We start from the raw sequence: 24367 nt of genomic DNA on the forward strand, positions 1-24367 counted from the left end.
AGGTGGACTTTTAAAACCCACTGACTGTGTGATGTCCTCTGACTCAGCCCCTCGGGAGGTCTAGGTGGGAGCTGGACCCTGGAGGCAAAGGGCTGGGAGCCTGTGCCTGCTTCTCTCATTCCTAGCACGATCCTTTTCCAACTTCTAGTCTGTAAGGTGGGAGCCTCCATGATGGCTGTGAGGTGCAGGGGAGTGTTAGTGGGAACTGCTTAGGGTGGGGCGCCAGGGGAAGGCCGGCCACACGCATGTGGAACTCCTGACAAGCTGCGGCTCAGGCAGGGAGCCTCTGGACACTTACCCACTACCCGCGTGTTGTAGTAGTCGGGCAGCATGCGCTCACACAGGGCCACCAGCAGCCAGAAGGCCTCCTCCTCACTGCCATAGAGCAGGAGCACTGAGGTCACGATGTTCATGGCCTGCCAGGGGGAGACAGTGCAGTATGCTGGCCACAGCAAAATGGACCACCCCTCAGAAAGGTCCGGCACCCAGTGACAAGAAACAGCCCCTAACCAACCCTGGGAAATCTGCCAATAAGCCAATTTGCAAGAAATCAATGAAACAGAGACAGCCAGCTCACTCAAAGTGGGTCAGAAGGCATTAAGAAATCAGAGTGAAGATATCAGCCGACACTTCCACTTAGTGGGCTGGGTCAAGCTGATGTGTGGGTGTGCAGCCAGGGCCCTGCAGGGGGCAAGGAGGGTATACACAACATTAGCTGATAACTAAAAGAAGCACAGAAGAGGGCGAATTATTTTAAACATTTCAGGCCAATCTGCTGGCCCCTATGAATTGGTAGTGCCATGCAGAACACTGGTCTTACAACAACGAAGTTTTAGGAAACCAGTTTCCTTGAAATCCAGATGCAAGCTAAGGTCAACAGAAAACCATTTTTGAAGTGGCTAGGAAAAGTCCAGTAGATTCAAAGACAAAAGCCACCAGAAATGTAAATCAAATCTCAGTGAGACAGTCTACCACACCTGAGTATATAAAACCAGCAAGTGTGAAGGAGGACCTGGGTCCTTGTGACCTACTGATGACAAGGCATGATGGCACAGCTGCTGGGGGAATGAGGAAGTGCCTTAGAAGATGCACACAATCCAGCAATCTGACCTCTGGGTTCACAGCCAGTGGCCTGAAGGCGGAGACTGCACAGGCATTCATACACTGAGTTTCACAGCAGCCTTGGGTGCAATAACCCAAGTGTCCATCCAGAGACACAGAGAGAAAAATCATATATAGCTATAGCAGAATATTATCCAGCCTTAAAAATGAAGAAAATCCTGATTCATGCTGCAATGTAATGGTTCTTGGAGACAGCATGTGAAAAGACAGGTGCGAAATAAATAATGCTCTCAAAGAAACCCGGGACAAGGCTCAGTACCTGTGGCTTTTCTCAGCACTTCTCACCCCGCCCATACACTGAACCTCTCCAGCCCAGGGGCTGGGCTTCCCTTCCTTCCCTTCCCCCAGCTTCTGACTGCACCTCAGCCTTCTGGTTCCGTGGATTCTCTCCACCCTCAGCTCCGCAATCCCCTCCCTCTTTCAGTCTTCCCCGGCTCCTCCTCTCATGGCCAGGCTTCTCCTGCTGGTCCAGTTCAGTCTAGGCCTTCCAGACGCCTCTGGCTGTGCTCTCCCTCAGGTCTACAGTAAACACCTCCTCCATACACAGGAACAGCCCTGTTCCCATTGTTGTTCAGTACAATTACACTTGCATGAGACACCAGAACTTTCAAATCCAGAGACAGACGGAGAACGGTACAGGGGAGGTCAGAAAGTGGGATCGAGGAGTGGGGTTTGTTTGCTAGTACAGTCTTCACGCAGGGAGATGGCTGCCCACGAGTTTGTATGTACTTAACGCCACCGAGGCACATACTTAAGAGGGAATAAAATAGTAAATTTTCTATCATGTATGCTATACTACATATACATAGAAAACTCTGCCCAGTCTCAGACTAGGAACACACAGAGGAACAGTCACCACTAACTCATTCTCTTTTAAAGACTGTGTGTATGGGTATCCATGTGGGGTGTGAGCACAGTGCCTGTGGAGGCCGAAGACAGCGAATGTCCTGGAGCTGGAGTCATAGGCCGTCGACTGCAGGGTCTCTAGAAGAGCAGCACTCTTAACCTCAAGCCATCTCTACAGCCCCCTTTAAAAACAAGCAAGCAAGCAAGCAAACAAGCCAAAACCAAGGTTTCATCTAGCTCAGGCTGGCCCCAAAACTTTCTGTGTAGCTTTGGTGGCCCGATCCTCCTGCCTGGACTTCCCAGGTGCCGAGAGTGTAGGCGCCTTGTCTCAGGCACAGGCCATCACGCCTGACTAAGTTACATCTTTTGGGGGGTTAGGTTCTTCCTCCAGGGTATGGACAGGAGCATGCGTATGTAAGGCCATCACAGGCTCGGATTGCCAGCACCTGCCCTGGGAGGCTTCGGTAGGAGGTGATTTCCTCAGGACCCTTCTAAGTTCCGGTACCTGGCAGTAGCCAATAGTAGGGTTCCGGAAGGCGTAGGCAGTCAGCACCCGCCGGAGGGCGGCGATCCCAAGCTCATTCTGGAAAGCAGGGTGCTCAGGCATGGAGCGGTGGAGGTCTCGCTCGATCTCCTCAGTGGCCACGCTGTACTTCCCCATGGATTTCTCTACTAGCTCAGCATAGTAGCCGGGATGGGTCACCATCTCATTCCAGGCCCCTGGGGAGACACAGGTGGAAGCTGCCTTTCTCTTCTTCCTCCTGGGACTTGGTAACAGCGATAGAGCTCACTGGAGACACAGATATCCCATGGAGGAGAGAGAACTTTGCAGTTACAAGGTGTGAGGCTGAGTTCCAACAGTGACTCCTCTGAGAAATTCAAAAGGCCCGTCTCTTGTTAAGGGGATCTGCCTGCCTCAGATGTGCTGCCACCCACTGACAACACCTGTGCTAGCTTCTGCTGCTCTGGGCCCTTGTGTAGCCCTGACTCCCAGTTCTTTGAGAGGGCTGGCAGTTCCTCCTCTGCCTGGCTGACTGCAGGAGGCTGGCTCTGGAACCAGAGGAACTCACCTGAGGCAGTTTCCTTTTGGAACTAGAGATAGAACCCAAGGCCCTGCGCAAGCTTGGGACATGCTCACTCAGTGCTTCAGACCCAGAAAACTTTGAGGGAAGGCTAAGGCTGAACAATCCATGGCTGGGGGGCAAGTGGGGCTGCACTCACCAGAGAAGAGGAGCCACAGCTCCCCTCGGAGGCTCTCGGGGATGCCTTTCAGGACCAGCTCCCGAGTTTTGGCTGTCCGGTACATGCACATGCCACGCCCGTACTCAAAGAAGTGGATGTTCCAGGATTCCTCCTTCATCTTCTCTTTGGCCTGAGAGAGGGAACACGGAGTGGGGAGCTGAGGAGAGTCTTGGTGCTGGGGCCTTGGAGGCAGGCCTTCCCCCTCTCTTGGCAAGGCTAGTGGCCTGCTGTGGAAACTACCGTGAAATGAGGCTGCAAAGCTCAGGGCTCCGAGCCATCATTATAAAGGAGGAGTTGAGGATTTATCCAGGCCCCCAAGCTTTTCAGCAGCAGAGGGCCCCCCATTGCAGGCCCAGGATGAAAGCACCCCCAACTTAGGCCAGGCAGAGTGTCTGGGTCCGCCTGACACTGCCCAGTGCAGATCAAGGGGCATGTACGTACACCCTGACAAAGCCGTGAGGGATGATGCCGGCCACAAAGCCCAGCCCAGAGGTGGCTCCAGCCTTCCTCCTGAGGTCTCAACTCGGGCACGAGCTGAAGTGAGAGTGCTCAGGCCTTACCCCTTTGGCGCCAAGGTCCTCCATGGGTGAGTTCTTCTGGAAGACTTTGAGCAGGCCCTGGGAAGTGGTAGGAATCTCCTGTGTACTGAAACTCGGAGAGCTGCTGAGGCGAGAGGGTGGGCTCAGGGGTGGCTCTGATGCTTCCTGAGGAGTTGGGAGAGACTAGAAAATAGAACAAGAGGCCAAAGTGCCTAACGGAGCTGCGCAAGGGTCAGTGGGGCCAAGCGTGAGGCCAAAGATGGGGCCCAGTCTGCATTTCCTCTCTGGCTGGCTGAAACCAAAGCCACTTATGTTAGCGGTTAGCACACTTGGCAAGCAACTGGCTCTTCCTCCTGGTGCTGCCCAGGTCTTCTCGTATTCACGTCCTGCTGAAGTAAGCATGGGGAGGTGGGGGCCACAGTTTTTGTGTGTGCAGGACAACCTGCTGGAGTCAGTTCTCTCCTTCTACCTTGTGGACTCTAAGGACTGAATTCAGGTCACCGGGCTTCGCAGCAAGCTCACCAGCCCTGAGAGTTTCTTTTAGAAATAGAAATTCAAGGGATCCTGTTTTTGTTTGTTTTTTCAATCAATAACCCTAGAATATAACAAAGTCCACAAGCATATGAGTTATTTGGCTTTTGGCCTTTTAGAATGTTTTTAAATTTAGTTTTTATTGAATGTGTAGACATGTACTGTGGGTGCCTGGAGCTGGAGTCACAGGTGGCGGGAGCTGCCTGCAGGGTGCTGGGAACCAAGTCCTGGTCTTGCAGAGGAGCTCTAACTACAGAGCATCTCCCCAGCTCCCGTCATTTTTGCTTTTTGAGACAGGGTCTCCCTGTGTAGTCATGGCTGTTCTGGAACTTGTTATATATTTCACGCTAGCCTTGAACTTGTAGGGATCGTCTTGTGTATGCCTTCCTGGCTCTGGGATCCCTAGCCCATTGCCACACTGAACATAAAAGCATGTGTCTGGTCACTGTTCTATTCGTGGTCCCTGGACGGACAGCTGTATCCAACAGAAATAAAGTAACAAGCTGGACGAGGCAATGACCAGTGCTCAGGACAGACAATGCTTGCTGATAACTCTAGGCCTGGCATTGAGGCATTGGGCCTGGAGAAGGTGGGCAGTGTCACTATCATGTCCTCTCCTTCCTTTTTAGTGATGTCAGGACTGTGTACACACTATATCCCTGCTCTTGGTTTTCCAGACAGCACCTTACCAATTCTCAGAGCTGGCCTTGAACCTGTAACCCTTCTATCTCAGACCGTCAAGTGTTAGGATCACAGAGACCCGTCACTATATTTGACTCTGTAATTCTTTGTAGAGGATTGTCTGTGCTCTACAGGATGCAGCAGCACCCCCAGTCTGTACACTAGGTGCCATGAGCCACCCTCCAGCATGCGCCCCACGGTCAGGCTCAGCAGTAGCAGATGGCTGTGCCTGGAGGAGGCTCTTCATTTAGCTTTGCCCACCCCCTTCTGATCCTGAGTGGCTTCCTCACCTCTGGGGCTGGGTCAGAGACACTGGTCTTTGTTCCCCCAGTGATGCTGCCTGTCTGCTTGGATGGTGTTTTCTGGAGGAAGTCAGAGATCCTCTGAACCAGGAAGTCACGGTCTTTCAGGTTGGCAAACAGGAAGGTCATTTTACTCTTGGTGCTGATAGACAGAGGGCTGGGCAGGACGCTGGAGCTGTCAGCTTTTTCCACAATGGTCACCTGAGGGGGCAAAAAAAATGCTTTGGGGTGTGTGTATCTTAGGGTGTAGACAGAACTGGGTGTGCTGAAGCACAGTGGCCTTCGGGCTCTCACAGGCACAAGGCAGTGCAGCACTGAGCGGCCCAGCTGGATTAACTCTCTGCCACGGCCGCTGTGTGTCAGCTGCACCCGTCATACAGGGTGCGTGAGAGCACTGGCCTCGCACAGCCTCTGGGAAGGTGACCTAAAATGTAAACCCAGCTGCTCCCGCTGGCCTCCTAAAACATGACCTGTCTATGTCATGTGAGTAGCCCCTCAACTGCAAGGTGCTCAAGGCTCCTGTCCCCAGGGAACCGTTTCAGACAGCTCCTCCCAAAGCTTGGCCCTTACTGCAACGAGTGGGAAGAGTGACACAGGCTCCAGCGGGTGCAGCCCGGCTTCAGCAGGGGACAAACAATAGGCATCAGGCTAGGCCTGGTCATGAGGGGTGAGAGTTGGCAACAAGAAAGGCCAGGAAGTCACTGTCAATTTGTTACTGAAGGTGTCTCTGGGGAGGCAGTGACTGAGCTGCGACCTGGCCTTAACCAGGTAAAGAGCTGGGCAAGACAGGACAGAGGCTACTCCGAGGCGTATGTGAGCCCGACCGGAGAAGTTTGCAGGAGCTGAAGCAGACCAAGCAGGGCAGGATGTATCTTTATCTAAGTGGGGCGCATGCATTTATGTGTGATGAATAAACCTATGGGTATATACATCTGCATGTGTAGGTGTTTGCACATCTGTGGGACATGTGTGGATATGTGGTATTTATATGTGTGAAGGCATGTGTAGAGTGTATATGTGAACGTATAGTGGATACTTGTGTATGTGTAGGAACAGGTCTGTGTGTTGTATATGTGTTGTGTGTGTGCATGCATATATGTGAATGATTGTGTGTGTGGCCATGTGCATGGTTGGAGTGTGGAAGCCTCAGGGGGTCAGATGGTATACTGACACTCTCTAGAGAGAGATCTCAAGAGGCAGTTGGGGGTTCCTGTGCACAGGGAGAAGATGCTGGAGGATCCTAGGTACCACGCTCTGCTGCCACCTCCAGTTCTTCTGGCTGCACTGGGAGCATATGTCCTTAAGAGGTGAGATGTGGTTAGGACTTTCCTGAGGAGGCCTGGAGACAATGGTGTCCTGTCTGCTGGCTGTGGAGAGGAAGGGAGAGACTCTGGAGGCAGTTCTTGCCCCACCCCCCTCCCCGAGACAGGGTTTCTCTGTGTAGCTCTGGCTGTCCTGGAACTCACTGTAGACCAGGCTGGCCTCGAACTCAGAAATCCACCTACCTCTGCCTCCCAAGTGCTGGGATTAAGTGCTGGGATTAAAGGCGTGTGCCACCACGCCCCGGCCTCTGGAGGGAGTTCTGTCAGGGCATCTCTGATTAGGAGGCAATGACCAGGAAGCAGTTGAGATCAAGGATTACTCCAGGTCTACCTGGGCAATGGGTGTTGGACTATCACTTAGCAAAGGAAAGGCAATGAAGGACATGTCTGGGAGTGAGACCCGAGAACCCACAAATCATGGAGCCATCCTGAGGAAGAAGGCCTGGAGCCACCTGGTTGCAGCGTGGAGGATGGGCCAGCTTCCATCCTGAGCAGCTGTAGAGTTCTCCCCAAGAACAGCTAGGGCAGAGATGCTCACCTCCCTCAGAGGTATGATGAGGCGGCACGCATCTTCCTCCTTGCTGGCAAAGCAGATGTAGTTATTGGAGATGAACATCTGGCCGGGGATGTGCAGCTTGTTAAACGGCGTCCACAGGGTGCATCCCGTGTGGCCGTCCAGCCGCTCGTCTTTGGGCAGCCGGAATGTGGCCCTGTAGCACTCGTTCTTGGCTCGGGCATCCAGGTCTCTGAGGAAACAAAGTGGAAATTCAGGGTGGGGCAAGAGTTTTTTCAGTTTCCACACTGGATTCCACATCCTTGGGGTCTTCCAGTGCCTTCTAGTGCCTGGGAATTGGAGTTCAAGATAAGATACGGTTTTTATACACCAAGCATTAGGGAGGGACAGAACGTAATGTTCCCTTGAGACTGGATGCTTTGAAGGGACACGGAGAGGCTCTGCCACTTGGTACTGAAGGACATGAAGTTCTTGGAGCTGCTTGTGTCCTGCCTGGCTCAGGGCCAGCATGACATGGGCCCTGAGGTCCTTCCCCACACGGGGAAGAGCTAACCCTACCTTGAAACCCAGACAAGATGCCCCAGCAGGGAGCAGTGGAGCTAAGTCTAACTGTACCGCTGTGGGTGGCGGCCTGATCATGCCTGTTCTGGGTCTATGACCACACAGACATGTTTTCCTAGCTCCCAAGAGAGCTTCTCATCTGCCGTGAGCCGCTGGCATCCTAACCGGCGCCTGAGCATGGACCCAGACATACAGCTTTGGACACTGCCTGCCAAGCTCCAGCACTGCTTAGCTTTCTGCATGGCCGCACTGTCAATCTCACCAAGAGAAGGACGTCCTTGCACAACATCCTGATTTAGAAGGTGCACCATGGGCCTGCAGCCTGGTGAAGGGGTGCAGCCTACAAAATAACTGGACTCCAAAAATACCAGTGTTGAGTTCAGCAGTGCTCGCCCTGGCTCTGGAGGCCAGGAATCGGCTGCAATCTCCAATGAATGGATGTTTAAAACCTGAGGCCCAAACAGAAGTGAACTCCCCACTGGCCACCACCTCCATCCATTCTCCACCACAACCATGGGCAGGACGGCCTCGACCTCAGCTTTATCTTAGCTTGTCTCTTTTGCTAGCTTTCGGCCTGAGGGCTCAGACCTATAACAATAAGCCAGCAACTCCAGGACTCATTTATGAAGTCTTCTAGATGCAGCCTCCTGGGATCTCAGCATATTCTGCCTAAGTTGGTTTATATTCTAGCTTTACTGTCCACTGCTTCTTAGTGAGGGACTTCTCTGTCACTCGGCATCCTGATATGAGACCAAGTGAGGGGAAGACTCCCTCCTTACATGTGGATCTCCCTATGCAATACTGCCATGGTCGTCTATTTGTTGGCTTCCTTCCCGGGTAGTGGGACTGTCTGGGCATGTGCTGGACCCCTGGCAGGGTCTGTGGACCCGGCACCAAAGGACCATTCTCACTGCCGTGGGATTTCCCCACTCCTCAGGAGGGTGGCATACCGCTTTAGCGCTGAGATGTTCTTATGTGGCCGGATAGGCCTGGGTAGGGCCTTGTCCTCCAGGAAGCCCTCGCTGTCCAGCAGTTGCCTCATGGCCAGGTTAGCCAGCTGTCCCATAAGCTTGAAGGTCTCGCCAATGTTTAGGAACATGGAGAAGAACAGCTCCTGGTCCCGTGTGTCCACACGTATGCTCTCGGGGAAGAGTAAGGTGGCGTTCTTCTCCAAGCGTGTAACGTCCACCCACTGTACCACCAGGCTCACTGATCACAGGGACAAACACACTGTCCATTACAAGCCGGCAAGGTGAGACCTGCCATTCGCTCTCAGACAGACCCTCCCTGGGATTGCTCCTGAAGGACACTTTTTACTTCCGCTGCTCTGTGTCTGAGCCTAGTCACACTAGGACAAGTGACCCACAAAGGTACAGCTCATCGGGTTCACTGCTGCTCCCAGCCCAACCTTACTCAGGGAATGCCTTACCGGAGTGGCTAAGGACGGAAGGGAACAGATATGCAGAGAGCTAGCTAGGACCCTGGCCCTAAGGAGTCCCACTGGGCTACAGACCAAGTCACAATATGGTAGGACTGGCCCAGAACAGGATACCAGCCTCCACAGAGACGGCAACTGGCCATTGTGGTCTGACAGGTGAACAGGAAAGGCAGCGGGAGGAGGGCACGGAGGGAGGTGGGCTCAGGAACTAGTGTTGATACCTGCCAACTGGGTTGGCTATAGGAAGCTCCTTTTGGGGTGACCAACAGCAGCAGAGGGAGCGGCTGCCTATGCTGGGAGGGCTTGCCTCCTGAGGTCAGGGTATTCCACAGGAAAGGACCATGAGAGGTGACAGGGGTATGTATGTGAGGCTCTACAAAACCTGCTGAAGGAAGATGTGTCACTGTGCGCAACACTGGAGGCTTCAGCTACTGTGGAAGCTACAGTCGGTTGCCATGGATAGGTGTTGCCTGGGTGCTCCCACCACAGGGAGTTACAGTGGCTTATGGGTTTGGGGGTGCCAAAATATCTCCCCCAAATAGGAATGTGGGTGCTTTGGATCAGCAGTGAGGTCAGGGAGGCGAGGGCATGGGGGAGCCGGGCATGACGTAAGGGGCGCCTTCTGCTCCACCTCACCTTCCTTCCCCAGCAGGAAGGAGTAAAAGCACAGGTGGTTGACGGTCAGGTAGAGCCAGCCCTGCCGCGGCACGCGGCCCTTCCAGAAGCTACAGGAGTAGTAGTTGACCAGCTTCTCGCCCTCTGGCATGCCGAACTGCTTCCGCATCTTTAGCTCTGCCTCCTTGAATTTCCCTGGGTCCTCATCGCCCTGGGGTTGCAGGTTCTTGTTCTCTTCTGCAATGATGCCCTAGAGGGGACACCAGGGTTTGGGACACTGAGCATATTGGAGTAGCACCCAAAAGGAGCAGAGAGGCCGGGAACCCAGAATCTAGGACTTCTTTAATTTAAAAAAAAAATGTGAGGGAGGAGCCAGGAGTCTCCTATGGCCTAGGCTGACTTTAAACTCCAAGTAGCCAGCCCTTTTGTCTTTTGTCAGACCACCCTAATGCTGAGATCACAGGCACTCGCTGCCACTTGTGTGGTCTGTGGTGCTAGGACCCAGCGCCGAGCCTTTTTTTGTTGTTGTTATTGTTTTTTGTTTTGTTTTGTTTTGTTTTGTTTTCAAGACAGGCTTTCTCTGTGTAGCTCTAGCTGTCCTGGAACTCACTCTGTAGACCAGGCTGGCCTTGAACTCAGAAATCCGCCTGCCTCAGCCTCCCAAGTGCTGGAACTAAAGGTGTGCAGCAAAAACTGTGTAGCCCAGGCTGGCCTTGAACTCGTGATCCTCCTGCCTCTTCTGCCTTCTCCAGCAAATCCTACCTGCTTGCGCCACCACCATCTGCCAGCCTTATGCCTTATGCCTTATGCACGCCCAGCATGCACTCTAACTACTGAGCCACATCCTGGCCCTCAATTCAGTTTCAAAATTAGTGTTCAAAGGAGTGGGTTCCATTACCACACTTTTCTTTTGCTAAAAGCCTATTTTTTAATTTGCATGTGAATGTAAGGCACGTGTAAAAGCAATTGCCCAAGAAGGCCAAAGGACATTGGGGGATTCCCCGGAGCTGGGATTACAGGTGGTCCTGCCCTTCAGGCGCCCTGCCTAGGTTTTGGCTGGTAGCAGTTAGTCCGCCCTGACTGTTGAGGGGCACCTGGGAGATCTAGAGGCAGGGAGCGGGGAGGTGACAACAGCCAGATCTGCCGTCTCCTGAGGGCCCCAGTTTCATCAGTCCCGCGCTGCTGACAGCTCTCAGGTGCCTTTACCTGCAGCATCACAGGGTGGATTTGGCATGTGTGTGTGCATGCGCATGTGAGAGCAACTTTGCAAAGCTGGTTCTTCCCTCCCCCTACGTGGGCTCTTGAGCAGAACTTGGGTTGTGGGACTCGCACAGCAAGTGCCTTTCCCAGCTGCTCCCTCTCACAGGGCCTAAACCTCCTTTCTTTTCCATTTTCAAGTTAAGTAAACTACATCAGAGGGCAGGACAGATATTGCCTCTCAAGAGACTGTCGAGGCTGTTTCTGCCGGTCCCTTTTCCATCGGACCTGTCTAGTCTTCGCTTCCGTTTCCACGGGGCTCACTAGAGGCTCCTTGCCATGGGTCCCGTCTGTCTCTGGATCTACCACCTCACCTTTCCATCCCTCGGATTTTAAGATATTAGCTTTGGTCTAAGAATTTCTACTTCCTTTGTCTAATTTCGTTTCTTTGGAGTTTTTAACTTACTGAATGAGACATTAATGTCACCCTCCCTTCTTCCCTAACTTTTAAAAGTCCCTTTTGTGATCTGCTGCAGCCTTGCACCAGTTCCAATGTGCGGCATTTCAGCCGTCATTCAGATAGGTTTTGTCTGTCGAATGCTCACAGGTGTGAGCACGTACTCGTGTGCACATGTGTGGAGGCAGGAGGTTGCTGCCAGGTGCCTTTCCTGATTGCTTTCCACTTTATACATCAAGACTGGGTCTGTTACTTGGGCCCGGAGCCATTGATTGGCTAGTCTCACTAGGCTGTTCCCTTCTGGAGGGCTGAGGGGAGCCGTAGGCCACTCAGCATTTACATCAGTACTGGGGATTTGAACTTCAGTCCTTGTGCTTGTAAGGTGAGTGTTTTACCTGCTCAGCCGCCTCCCAGCCCTAGTCAGTTTTATGCTTCCTAATTTTGATGGGCTATCCTGTGATCCCCAGAGGTTGAGAGACCTCATCCTCATTACAGCATTACTGTGAGTTGGTGTGGTGGACCCGTAAGAGGTGGGACCAAGTGGGAGGTCTGGTTATTGGGGACATGACTTTAAGAGGATACTAGGGCACAACTGGGTGTGGTGACACCCAGGAGGCAAGGCAGGCAGATGGCTATGAGTTTGAAGCCAGTGTGGTCTATATCGTGAGTTCCAGTCTAGCCAGGGTTACATCGTGAGAGCCTGTGTTTTAAATAAAAACAATAACGGACACCCAGGTTCCCTCACTTCTCTTCCATGTCTTGGCTGTGAGTTGCGCGGCTTTGCTCTGTCGCTTGCACACCATGATGTGGCAACACAGGTTAACAGGGAGAAATCCACCAGGACCAAGAATCAAAAAGCCCTTTTTGCTTTATAAGCTGATTATCCAAGATACTCGTTACAGTTACAGAAAGTGAACCAGTGTCCTTTCTTCCTGAGCTCCGAGTCGTCCTGAGCTTTAGTGTCCTTCTGATGTGTTTGTCAGGGCTGGCATTCAGGAGACACGTGCTAAGGCTGCTTCATTACTGCTGCCCAACAGCAGAGTAACAGCTTGGCATTGCTTGTGTCTCTGGAGCAGTAAGACGACGACGACACAGGCCCTGCCTTGAACGCCAGTGTGTGCAAAGAGCAGCTCAGAAGCTCAGTCCCATCTGCCCTGGTCTATGGTGTTCCAATACTGTGAATTCACAGGCTTGCGGAAACTGCACAGCAAGGGTCCTCCTGGGAATCTCAATGTAGCCCAGGCTGGCCGGGAGCTCACAGGCTTCTACTTGCCTCCTGAGTGTTGGGATCACAGGTGTGTGCTATTATGCTTGGCTTCATAATCATTATTTGGCTATAAAATATTCTGCTAAGTATACTACACATGACTTAGTAACTCCCTTGAAGATAATGCACATAACAAAATAAGGACTTAGTACAGGAAAACGCGAGTAAGGTTATTGTTCTCACACTACAGAGGAAGGAAAAGTGTTTCCCTCTTACAGGCTGGAGGCATTGCTCCAGGGTTTGAGGTAATCAAGGCTCCAGGGGGCATAGCAGCAACACATGTCAGTCACTCAGCATCTATCAATACACCACACCCTAAGAATTTCAGCATAAAAAGGTATGCATCTTTTAACTTGTAAGATATTTTGTTATTTGGTCTGGGTATGGTGATACATGTCTTGATTTCAGCACTTGGGTCAAGAGTTCAAGGTTAGCCTTGACTACATAGTAAGTTCAGGGTGAACTATCTAAGCTTGTATCTCAAGGAAAAACAAAACAAAACAAAACAAAAAACCCCAGGAAAGCTGGGCACGGTGGTACATGCTTTTAATACTAGTACTTGCAGGGCCGAAGGGCAGGAGCCAGGCAGAGCTCTGTGAGTTCAAGGTCAGTATGATCTGCATGGTCTAAATAGAGACTTTCACACCAACCAGGGCTACACAAAGAGCCCTTGTTTCAAACAAGCAAGCAAGCAAACAAACAAACAAACAATACACCAAGGGGGGGGATGCCTATCCCTGACGGTCAAGGCTCTGGCATACAGTTACATATCTGTATATGTATAAGGCATTTCAGAAGGAATGCACACGCCAGGCTAACCTCCAGACTGCAGAGCCAGCTAAGGCCAGGGTGGTGCAGGTGTGCGGTGTGGGTCAGCTTTCCGTTAGCCTAACAGTGTAAAAGGAAAGCAGCCTTGTTTTTATTTGGTCTGCTGGATCCAAAGTTTTCAGCCCATGGCTGCAGCATCTTGTTGCTTTGAGCCTGTGACGGCACAGCCCACCACGGTGGGTGGAAAGTGTGTGGCCAAAATGCAAAGAAAGAATGTAAAAGGGACCAGGGTCCTACATTCAAGGGCACATCTGCATCCATCTCATTGCCTTCCATGAGTTCCCACCCCCTAGAGGGTCTAGAGGCTTCCAAGAAGACCAGAGGCTGAGAATCAACCACAGGCTTTGGGGGGATATTCAAGATCCTAACTAGAGCAAGGAACAGTCATGTCCATGCCCTTCTAATCATCAGAAAATGAAGACAACACAACTGATTCTTGGAGTCTGCAGGGCACTGGTTCTAGGACCCCCAGAGATACATGAATCTATGCATGTTCAAGTCTCTTCTATAAGAACAGACCATGCCGTCTACCCTCCTGCTTCCGCTCATCTTACAGCATGCACCACAGCGGGAATGCTCTGCTCTTCTGCACTGCCTAGGGAAGACTGACAATGTTCAGTAACAATATAATCCTTTTCCCCAAATATTTTTTGACCCACACTTGGTTGAACCAATAGAATCCATTGTACCCCACAGATATGGAGCACCAGCTGTGCATGGCCACCAGCACTCTGCAAAGGCTGTTAGCGGGATGTGGGCCTTACGTGTATCTTGCCCTTGACGAAGGTCGTGATGTCCTCCTCGTTGTCGAAGATGGACAGCGTCTGAAGCAAGTTGCTTTCCAGCCATTCCCAGTGTTTGGTGATCTCTTTTCGGGAAGAACCTAGTTCAGTGAGGGTGGATGAAATCATGAGATCTCAGACTCAAGGCAGAGAAGTGGGTCCCCATTGCTCCTTCCAGGGCACAGATGGGCCTTTCCTGCTTATACTTCCTATTACAACAAGAATTCCCCTTCCCTACCAAGGGGGAACTTCTGGCTCTGTATTCCTGTTCTTCTAGAGATCATCTACAAGGCCATCATGAGGTGAACTCATCGGGTTTCTTGGTCCAGTCGGCAGAATCCTTGCAGGGCAGGCAAACAGCTACTATGCCCTGCTGCCCACCTCCCCCAGCGTCTGTCTGAGCATTGTAAGCAGCGTAGAAAGCCCTGGACAGGGAAGCGTACTGCTGTCCCACAGGCCAGGAGAACTGTCTGCTTCCATCAAGGGTCTGGACAAGCAGCCCTGAGAGGTGATGCAAAAAACCTAGGCTGGAAGACCTTTCAGAATGCATGTGATGCCTACAAGAACAGGAGGAGGGAGCAACCTGTATTCTTCTCAGCTGCGCTGGGGTGCAGCAGTTTGTGGGTCCTGGCAGGAAAAGCAACCATGTGTCACGGCCAGGCCCACACACTGACCTATGAACCAGAGGTTAGAACGTAGGGTGTTCTGGGAAAACGTCCCTACTGAGCCACACCTCCAGCCCCGAGTGCTGGTGAGCCTGACCCCTTCCTAGCTAGGCCCGGTGGTGTGGGCCCCACCACCTCCTCCCGCCCGTGGCTCTGCTCATGGCTGTGCTGCGCCCTGGGCTGCCTTCACTGGGGCTGGTTTGTTTGCTTCTTTTTCAAGCTACTCATCAGACAAGCAACTCCACAGGACGGAGCCTCCACTGATGGGCCTGGGGGAGGACGGCCACAGGAAGACATAGCAGGTAGCACTAGGTAACTCAGTGAGCCACACGGTCTGCGTGTAAGCCCCTGTAAGCCCCTTCAGCCGCCCAGTTCCCCTTCCTGGCTTTTCTTTCTACTTTTCTCTTATAGCCTCTTTTTCCTGGTACACAGAGATCTGGTTGGTAGGAAAGGGTTTCTTTCTGGCCAAGAACTCACAATCACATTCAGAAGTTAAGTTGACATATGATGCAACTCTCAGTATCATTTCATTATATATATGTGTGTGTGTGTGTGTGTGTGTTTTACCTGCATGAATGTGCACCACTTGTGTATCCTCAAGAGTCAGAAGAGGGGGGTTAGATCTCCTGGGACTGGTTATGAGCCACCATAGGTTCTGGGAACCAAACCTGGGTCCTCTGCAAGGTGGCAAATAGTCTAACCACTGAGCAACCTCTCCAGCCCCTGGGACCATGCTCTTTTATCTGCATATTCCCAGCAACTGTAGCCAGATAAAGCTGCCATTCTGCCTGTATGCACCTGTTTGTATTTTGATTATAGATGCTTATGTGTACACTCTTAGTTAAAAGTAAGTTACTCTTTTAATATTAAGGATACAAACTATATCATCTCTGTCAGGTACTGGGGATAAAAAAGATGCAGTAGCTAATTGGATTACTGAGTGTCACTCTGTTTTCAGAATTGCCCACAGAGCTCACTTCATCCAGGACACCTCAGATACCTTACAGTGTAACTCGGGGCACAGAGGCATTCGGTCAGGTATCCAAAGCCCCTTAGCAAGGAAGTAGCAAAATGAGAACTCAGCCCAGCTGCCTGGAGTAGCCTGCTCTCATCCTCAGGAGTTCCCGTCCCTCCAATGGGGCAGCCAGGCCACGCCCAGGGAAGAGGAGTGTGGGAAGTGGATGTGTGGGTCTGAGGAATCTGGGGAGGTGACATCTGGTGAGTCTCAACAGAGAAGGGACACTCTGCCCAGAAAGCAGCAGGGGGCTGTGGGAAGTCACAAACACTGCAGGTGTGTTCCTTATGTGAATACCAGGACGCAGCTAGGGAGGAGTCTGGGGATGGAGGTGGGCAGATCCTGGACATTCTGAATACCAAGTGCGCATTCCCGCAGGACATCTGGGGCTGGCAAGCTGCTGTTGAGTCAGCGCCCAGGCTGCTGGGGAGGTAGGCACAGGCAGGGCCAGGGCAGGGATGGCGTCTGGTGCAAGCAGAAAGGTGAAGGGGAAACACAAGGCCTCTGAAGGGGCCACCACCTGTCACCCACTCCGCTCACTGACGCTGGGGCTAACTCTGGTGCCGTGGCCTTTTTCTGTATGCTCCCTGAGAACGGACTCTGAGGCGGAGAAGATACTCCGCAAGGCCTGTGGTAAGTAACCTGTTGGGTGGGAAGATGGCTCAGTGGTAAGCATACTGGATGACCTAAGTTGACACCCTGAAGCCCTGTAAAGAGCTGTTTGATAGCCTGGATCTGTCATCCTAGGACTCCCAAGAGGAGGGAGGCAGAGAGGAGAAAATCACCTGAGAACTCCTGGGACAGCCAGTCTGGAGGACACACACACACACACACACACACACACACACACACACACACGAGCACACACACTGAATTTTTTTTTTTTAAGTAACTTGCCTCCCTGTGACCAAGGCTCATAATGTTCCCAGACTCTACCGGGTTGGATCCCATCTTTCAGAGACCCCCTTATTTCCTGAAGTAATCCTTATAGCCTCCCAATAATGTCTGTGGGTCTGAGAACCAGGAGACCTAGGGTCCTACTCGGTTTCTCTACTTGGCCTTGGGCACACTGACCTCTAAGTTTACTTGCTGACAAAGACATGGTCATTACTGTAAAGGGTGCCAGGGAGGAGGGGATACAGCACCTAGGCCAGAGAGTACTTCCAGGATACCACCTGCCTGTGCTTTCAATTCCCTGACCTCCTAACCTCCACCCTCAAGCTGGAGTCCGACTGCAAGGGCTACATTCCCTACATACAAGCCTCTGTGTGAGGCTCCAAGCCAACGTCTCACATATGCCAGGTAAGTGCTGGACCACATAACCACACTTCTAGTCATTTATATGATCTTATTCATTAATTGTTTTTTTGAGGGTTTCGATGTAGCCTTGGCTGTCCTGGAACCTATAGATCAGACTGGCCTTGAACTCAGAGACCTGCCTGCCTCTCTATCCCAAGTGCTGGGATTAAAGGCGTCACCACCACTGCTTGGCTTTTATTTTTTTAAAATAAGGTCTCATATCGCCCAGGCTGGCCTTGAACTTACCACAGGACCAAGGATGACAGAATTCCTGATTCTTCTTTCTGAACCTCTCAAGTGCTGGGATTATAGGTATGTACCATCATGCCCAGTTTATGTGGTGCTAGGGACCAAATGCAGGGGTTCCTGATGCTAAACAACCACTCCACCAAGCTGCACCCTTAGCTCCTGATTATTTATTATTCATGATCCTCATGCTTCAGCCTGAGATTGTAGGCATACCCCACCATGGCTGGCTGGGGTCCACTAACTCTAGAGACCCGCCATCTTATCTCAGGCCACCGAGGAATACCAGGACCCTGCAGGGATGTTAATAGCCTGGTTTGTAAACAGAGAGGTATCTGCTGGTACAGGAGCAGGAGCCTCAGGCCTGCAACTCTGTGAAATGCTAGGCAGGTTACTTGATTGCTCTGGGCCATGGTTTTACTCATCTTTAGAACATCGAGGACTGAAGTACCTGTGTCAAGGTTCAGGTAAGCAGGAAGTGCTGTCTGAACCCTGAGTCACTTCAGCCTGACTGGCACACAGTGACCCTCCTCCTGCTCTGGCATAGGTGGGCTCACCTCATCTAAACACAGCAGCTACAGCAGACTCTGTCATTCATTGCGGATATATATGTCTCAGACACTGACTTAGAGAGCACTCGACCATTACCCCAGGCCCAATATGAACAAGGTGAAGGTCTCAATGTTCCAGCCACCCATCGATACATGACTTTCCTTCATGAGCTCTTCTATTTAATGATCCTTTGCACTGAATGGGATGGACAGCACTGGGGTTCATTTCCGAGCCAGCTTCTCTGAGCCCTCTTTCCTTGAGGTGCACCCTGTCTCACACATGCTTCCTCGAGGCCCCTTTTCTATGAGGGATACCCCAGTCTTCCCCAGACTTCTCTGATGCCCTCTTTCTATGAAGAGTACTCCTGTCTTCCACAAGCTTCTCTGAGGCCTCTTTCTGTGTTTCTGTGAGGGGCATATATATATATATATATATATATATATATATATATATATATATACACACATATACACACACACACACATACACACATATGTATACATATATATACACACATACACACATATGTATACATATATATACACACATACATACACACATATGTATACATATATATACATATATGTATATATATACATGTGTGTATATACATACATATATATATGTATATATATATATGCCTTCTCTCCAGGGTCTTCCTATACCCTGGAGAGAAGGCAGCTCTAGCACTCTCCATGGGCCCATCCTCATCAGTGAAACCAACAGAGCAGAAAGATGGGGAAATGTGTCACCTCACCGATGAAAAAGGACCTTGTTTCCAGTGAGAACCAAAATAATAAGGCCAAGAGCTGCCGTGACCCACCTCAGCGGGGGACCCAGGCCACCAGATGAACCAGATTTCCCACCACGTGTGTAAGAGTATCCAAATGCTGGGCGTGTCAGTGAGGCGGCTCCAGGTGAATATGAGCAAGAAATGGAAGGACCTACGAGGTCCAACCCCATCTCCCCGGAGACAAGGGGGATGGAGAGAACACAGGTTCTGGTGACGTCCAAGCCTAAGTCCCCAGGAGCTTCTCCACTTCCCTTGAGGGACATCATGGGGTTCTAGACATCACCCTATCAAGAATTCTGGTTTCCTGTCCCCTCCCTCCCAGTGTGACTTCATGATTCAGGGTACTTACCACAGGCCACCGTCCAGTAGACCTGGGAGTCCTGGGTCTGGTGCAGGATGCGGTAGGGGGCCACACGGGCGCTGGAGTCTAGCACCACGTCCAGGGTGCCCACAAGCAGACCTGTGGGTGGGCAGAGAGAGGTGGAGGGTGAGAGCCCTGGGGGCCAAGCCTAGCCTGAGTCAGCTCACAGGGCCACGTCAGGAAGGCCTAGCGCAGGCAACTGCCCAGCCAGACTTCTTACTGCGCAAGGCTCCTGCCAGGGTCTCTCAAAACTTCTGTTTTTTTGTTTTGTTTGTTTGTTTGTTTGTTTGTTTTTCTAGAAGCATCTATTTATTTTCTTGGCTCAGAAATACTCACAGTAAAGAACTTTTGCCACAGGACCTCACTATGTAGCTTCAGCTGGTCTGGAATATATAAAGATCCGTCTGTCTCTGTTTCTTCAGTGCTGGGGTTAAAGGTTTGTGTCATCAGGCCTGGCTGCAGTAGATGTTTGTTTAATGGGACTCAAAGCTCAAACAATATTGGGAGGCTCTTTTGCAGAAAAATCAAAATTAAGTTTGATTGATTGATTGATAGATATGGTCTCAAGAATCCTGGGCTGGCCTCAAACTCAGTAGCTAAGGATGACTCTGGACTGATCCTCCTACTGTAGCCTTCCCTAGGACCAGCATCATACAAATGTGCCACTATGCCTGATTTATGTGGTGCTGGAGATGGAACACGAGCTTGTGTGTGTACCACGTAAGCATCTACCAACTGAGCTGGGCCCTCAGCCCCCAGGTTAGGGTTAAGACAAACATCTCTTCAGTGTGTGTATCGAGCCCAGGGTTTATGTAAGGCAGGCAGGTATCCTGGCAGATCTATATCCCCAACTAAATATTTAAAGTGAGAAAATGTTATAAATTAAAATAATAAAACACCACAGTGCCTTTTCTTTTTCTTTTTTCTTTTAAAGACAGGGTTTGTGTCACCCAGGCTAGCCTTGAACTCATGGTCCTCCTGCCTCTGTTTTACGAGGTGGGATCACCAGTAGGTCACCATACCTAGCTTATACGCTTTTATCTTTTGTAATTATTTTACTTATTTTTATCATGGTGGCATACACAAGGAGGTCAGAGGACAACTCCCAGGAGTTGTTTCTATCCTTGCACCATAGGATCTGGGGACCGAACTCACATCTTCAGGCCCGTGCAGCAAGCCCCTTTACCCTCTGATCCATCTTGCTGCCCCTAGATTATCTTTTAAGTAACTGCCAGATATATCTCTTAATGTCTCCTTCCGGCACTGCTGGCTGAGAGCTTTGGGTCCTCAGAGCGCGAGGATATTGTAACACCCTCGGTATCAAATCCAGGAAGGCACCACAGACATTTTTTCCTGCATGTGCCATTATGCACCCTGCCATTCTGGGAAGCTGGGGTAGCCTCCAAAGTCGTGGCTGGACAGGACAAAGAAACATTTTTTAGAATCATCAGATTTTGGGCACTCCAAGTTCTCCTTACATCCCGCTTGCCCTTTGGCCTAATGACCGTTTGTGGCTGTGTTCTTTGTCAATATCATCATTTCCTGGCAAATCGGCAGGAAACCCCTATCTTCTGCCACCGTCCGCCTGATCCTCTCTTCTTGATTTCTTAAGTAATGATGTAATAGAAAACCCTGCCTGTTGTTCCTGTTAGAAATGTATTCCTTCCTTTCAAGGAAGTGGCTGCGTCTGGCGAGATCTGAAAATATGATGCTGCTGTCTTCTGGGCACACAGAACCACTTTTATCTGTTATTCACTTTCAATACTTTTTGCTAACCTACAATTTTTCATCTGACCCCCCCACCTCATCTTTAATAAATGCAACACTTGTTACAAAATGGATACATCCGAACAAATAATTTTCCACTTGTTTTTACTAAAATGTTAAAAAAAAATAGTCTCTTTAAATTGCAGTTAGGGATCTGGAGAGTGGCTCAGCTGACAAAATGCCTACCGTGCAAGCAGGAGGATCTGAGTTCGAATCCCCAGCACCCACATAATGATGGGTGTGGTTACTTGTGTCTATAACCTGAGTGCTGGGGGCAGAGTAGAGATGGATCTCTGGAGTTCACTGGCCAACAAACCATCTCAAAGCACAAGGTGCGGGAGAGCTATAGGAGACGCTCATGTCCACGCCTGGCCTCCGCACACCAGGCAGGTTGGTCTCTGTCAACTTAAGACTAGCCTGGTCTACGTAGCGAGTTCAAGGCCTGCCAAAGCTAAACAGTGAGACTACCTCAAAACCAAGAGAAAAAAGGCACGTCAAGCCTTGCTATGGTTTAGAGTCAACTTCTTACTATTCACATTGAGATTTTCCTTTTGTTCTTGGGAACACTCTTAGAATCTCTGCATAAACTACTGGGAAAGCCATGTTGCAGGGCCTGAAACCCCTTTAACCCAATGACCCTCTCCTCACATCCATCCTTTAATGAGAAGGTCAGGCTAGCAAACTATTTACTGTCTTAATATTTCCTTTTCGTTTTTTTCAAGACAGGACTTCTCTGTGTAGCCCTAGCTATCCTGGAACACATTCTGTAGACCAGGCTGGCCTCAAACTCAAGAGATCCACCTGCCTCTGCCTCCCATGTACCACTGTGTATGGGTATTGTGTCTACATATCTGTCTATGCACACACCACTGTATATGGGTATTGTGTCTACATATCTGTCTATGCACACACCACTGTGTATGGGTATTGTGTCTACATGTCTGTCTATGCACACACCACTGTGTATGGGTATTGTGTCTACATGTCTGTCTATGCACACACCACTGTGTATGGGTGTTGTGTCTACATGTCTGTCTATGCACACACCACTGTGTATAGGTGTTGTGTCTACACATCTGTCTATGCACATGTTTGTGTCTGGTACTCGTGGATGCCAAAAGATGGTACTGGATTCTGTATAACCAAAGTTACAGACAATTGTAAGCCACCATATGGGTGCTGGGATTTGAACCTTGGTCTTGCAGCTCTTAACCCCACTTCTCCAGGCCAGGCTGGTCAGTTTTGAAAAGAGGCTTGAAGAAACCTGCATTACCGATGAATCTCTTAGGGATACAGTGCTCAGGAGGCTGTGATGGCCCAGTGGCCATGACAAGCGGCACAAACCTGACTCAGTAGGATTTGGAATTCACAGAATGGCTGGCACAGTAGTCTGGACACTGCCTTGAGGGGCGGGAGGTGGGGTGGTCGGACAGATGAGTGACAGAACAAAAGGGACTTGTCCCACGGTGCCCTGCGTTCCTCAGTGGCCTTATGGTAGCTTCCAAGGTTGGTCACTGGGCTGTTCAGAAGGGCTGCTACCTAACTCTCAATAAACACTGGGTCCTGGAGGCAGGCCTAGCACCACCTCCAGTCACCCACAATCAGGCCCTTTGGGAAGGAGCCTGATTGTGGAAGAGAACATTGAGTTTTCTTGGAAAAGGTACAGTCCCTTCCACACTAAGAAGTGTAGCTCATGAGATGCTGGCAGCTGATGTCACCTATGAAAGGTCTCCAACTGCATCTGGCAGGACTGTCAGCTGCCACACTGAAAAATCAGGGCATTCACAGAAAATTCACTTTCTGTATTCAAAGATCTGAGCACCACCCAGAAGGGTCCACATACTGCAGGGCCAGACCTGTAGTGACCTGACAAGTCCCGGTGCACAAGGGGCTTCCAGAAAATCCTGCTGAGTAGATTCCCACAATGCCACATGTCACACAAAGTCAGAGGCACCCAGTCCAGCTGCTTCTGTGTGAGTGGTAGTACCCAGATACCCGAGGGGCACCTGAGGTAGCTCAGAGGAACACTTCATATTTGCTGATAAATATGCAAAAACAAGCTTTGGGTTGGGAGCTCTGAGGGCATCAAGTGAAGAAGCCGGAGGAAGGGGAGTAGAGGTCAGGGCATCTTTGGTCTTCGCAAAGAGTAAACTAGGAGTAAAGGGGGCAAAAGAAAACGCGTGCTTATGCCACTTGGCCCCTCAGAGGCGGCTGGAGAAACTGAGGCAGAGGGCGAGCTGGGGGACCCTGCTGGCTGCTATGTGACTTTACAGGACTGTGCACACGTCCCGGCGGAGGCCACTGGTGTCCTTCCCCCTGCTGCCCGCCCCGGGATCGTCCTCCCCACCCGCCTTCCGACTCCCCTGTGCCGCTGCGCGTGCCCGCGGGTCGCGTCCTGCTGCCCCGCCAGGCCCGGTGCGCACAGGCCCGGCCGCCCGCGCCCCGCTCACCCGTCAGGCCGCCGCCCTTGCCGTGGCCTCGGCGCCGCTGCAGCACGAAGAAGGGGTTGGCCCGCTCCGTCACCCATAGCGCGTTGGCCACCAGCACCTCCTCCGGCCCGAGCCACATCCCGCGGGCCGCTCGCACCGGGCCAGAGCCCGTAAGGCGGAAGCGCGCGCCGCCGTCGCTGCGCCCCGAGTCGAGCCGAGCTCAGCCGAGAGGCCGGGGCGGGGTCGAGACGCCGGCCCGAAGCACGGTGGCTCCCCCTAGCGGCCGCACTGGCTTACAACGCCGCCCTCCTCGACCTCTCCTGGCCTGGCTGTCCTGTCCAATCCCGCCACCACTGTCCAGTTTGTAGGGGATCACAAGTTCTCTGCCTACTGTTGCCCAGGCGAGTTAATGCTGCCAAAAGCGTCTGGAGAAGGGTTAGCAGCTCCTGGTCAGCCTCGGAATTTCGACTCAAATCTAAGGTTGGAATCCTCAAGAGCCAAATCGTCAGGAACAGCAGCTTGTGTCCTTTAAATTAGGACCCCATCTGACAAATGGACTCGGGTGGCTTTGAGTCTGGGGTCACAAAGAGCACTTTTTTTTTCTTCATAAGCGGACAGCAGTGTGAGCTTTGAGTACAGTGCCCTGAGCTTACCTCTCCTGGCCTGAAGGCGGCGGCAGTCTCTGAGTGCAAATACACCTTCGGCTCCCAGCCCAGGCCTTCTGCCACTGAACCATGAAGCAAAATTAGCTACTGCCGGCTCTGTGAACTAGAGCCTGGTGAAACAATTAGGAACAAGACAGTTTCTGACTCAATGGTGCAATTGACTCGGCCGAGACATATTTATTTTGGTAAAGGCTAGGGAGACAGCAGTATGTGGTGTCCCATGTCACCTGGAGGTGGCAGGACGGGTGAAAGGAAGGAGAGGTAGATTCATTCTGGGAGGTTTGAGTTAGTTTGAGGGTTTCCTTTGAAACAGTCTAATATTTCTGTATTT

At 51.3% G+C, this 24367-nt stretch overlaps 1 protein-coding gene across 3 annotated transcripts in view; it reads right to left on the reverse strand.

The window, feature by feature from the left end:
• The window catches only part of Tbc1d9b (TBC1 domain family member 9B), a 39813-nt gene extending 16219 nt beyond the window's left edge, over positions 1–23594 (reverse strand). The window contains exons 1-11 of one of the 3 annotated variants that reach the window (XM_052195625.1): positions 23393–23594; positions 19164–19274; positions 14227–14345; positions 9735–9963; positions 8611–8869; positions 7124–7331; positions 5252–5464; positions 3771–3914; positions 3190–3340; positions 2474–2688; positions 299–416 (exon numbers count right to left, since the gene is read on the reverse strand). In XM_052195625.1, the coding sequence (XP_052051585.1) occupies positions 299–416; positions 2474–2688; positions 3190–3340; positions 3771–3914; positions 5252–5464; positions 7124–7331; positions 8611–8869; positions 9735–9963; positions 14227–14345; positions 19164–19274; positions 23393–23510 (1885 nt within the window). In that variant the 5' untranslated portion in view covers positions 23511–23594. Of the gene's footprint in view, positions 1–298; positions 417–2473; positions 2689–3189; positions 3341–3770; positions 3933–5251; positions 5465–7123; positions 7332–8610; positions 8870–9734; positions 9964–14226; positions 14346–19163; positions 19275–23392 lie in introns of all 3 variants that reach the window. The other 2 variants (XM_052195624.1, XM_052195626.1) reach the window with 2 other exon arrangements.
• Positions 23595–24367: the final 773 nt, after the last annotated feature.

The sequence above is a fragment of the Apodemus sylvaticus genome, chromosome 10 (genome assembly GCF_947179515.1).
Source record: "Apodemus sylvaticus chromosome 10, mApoSyl1.1, whole genome shotgun sequence".
NCBI classification, from domain to species: Eukaryota; Metazoa; Chordata; class Mammalia; order Rodentia; family Muridae; genus Apodemus; species Apodemus sylvaticus.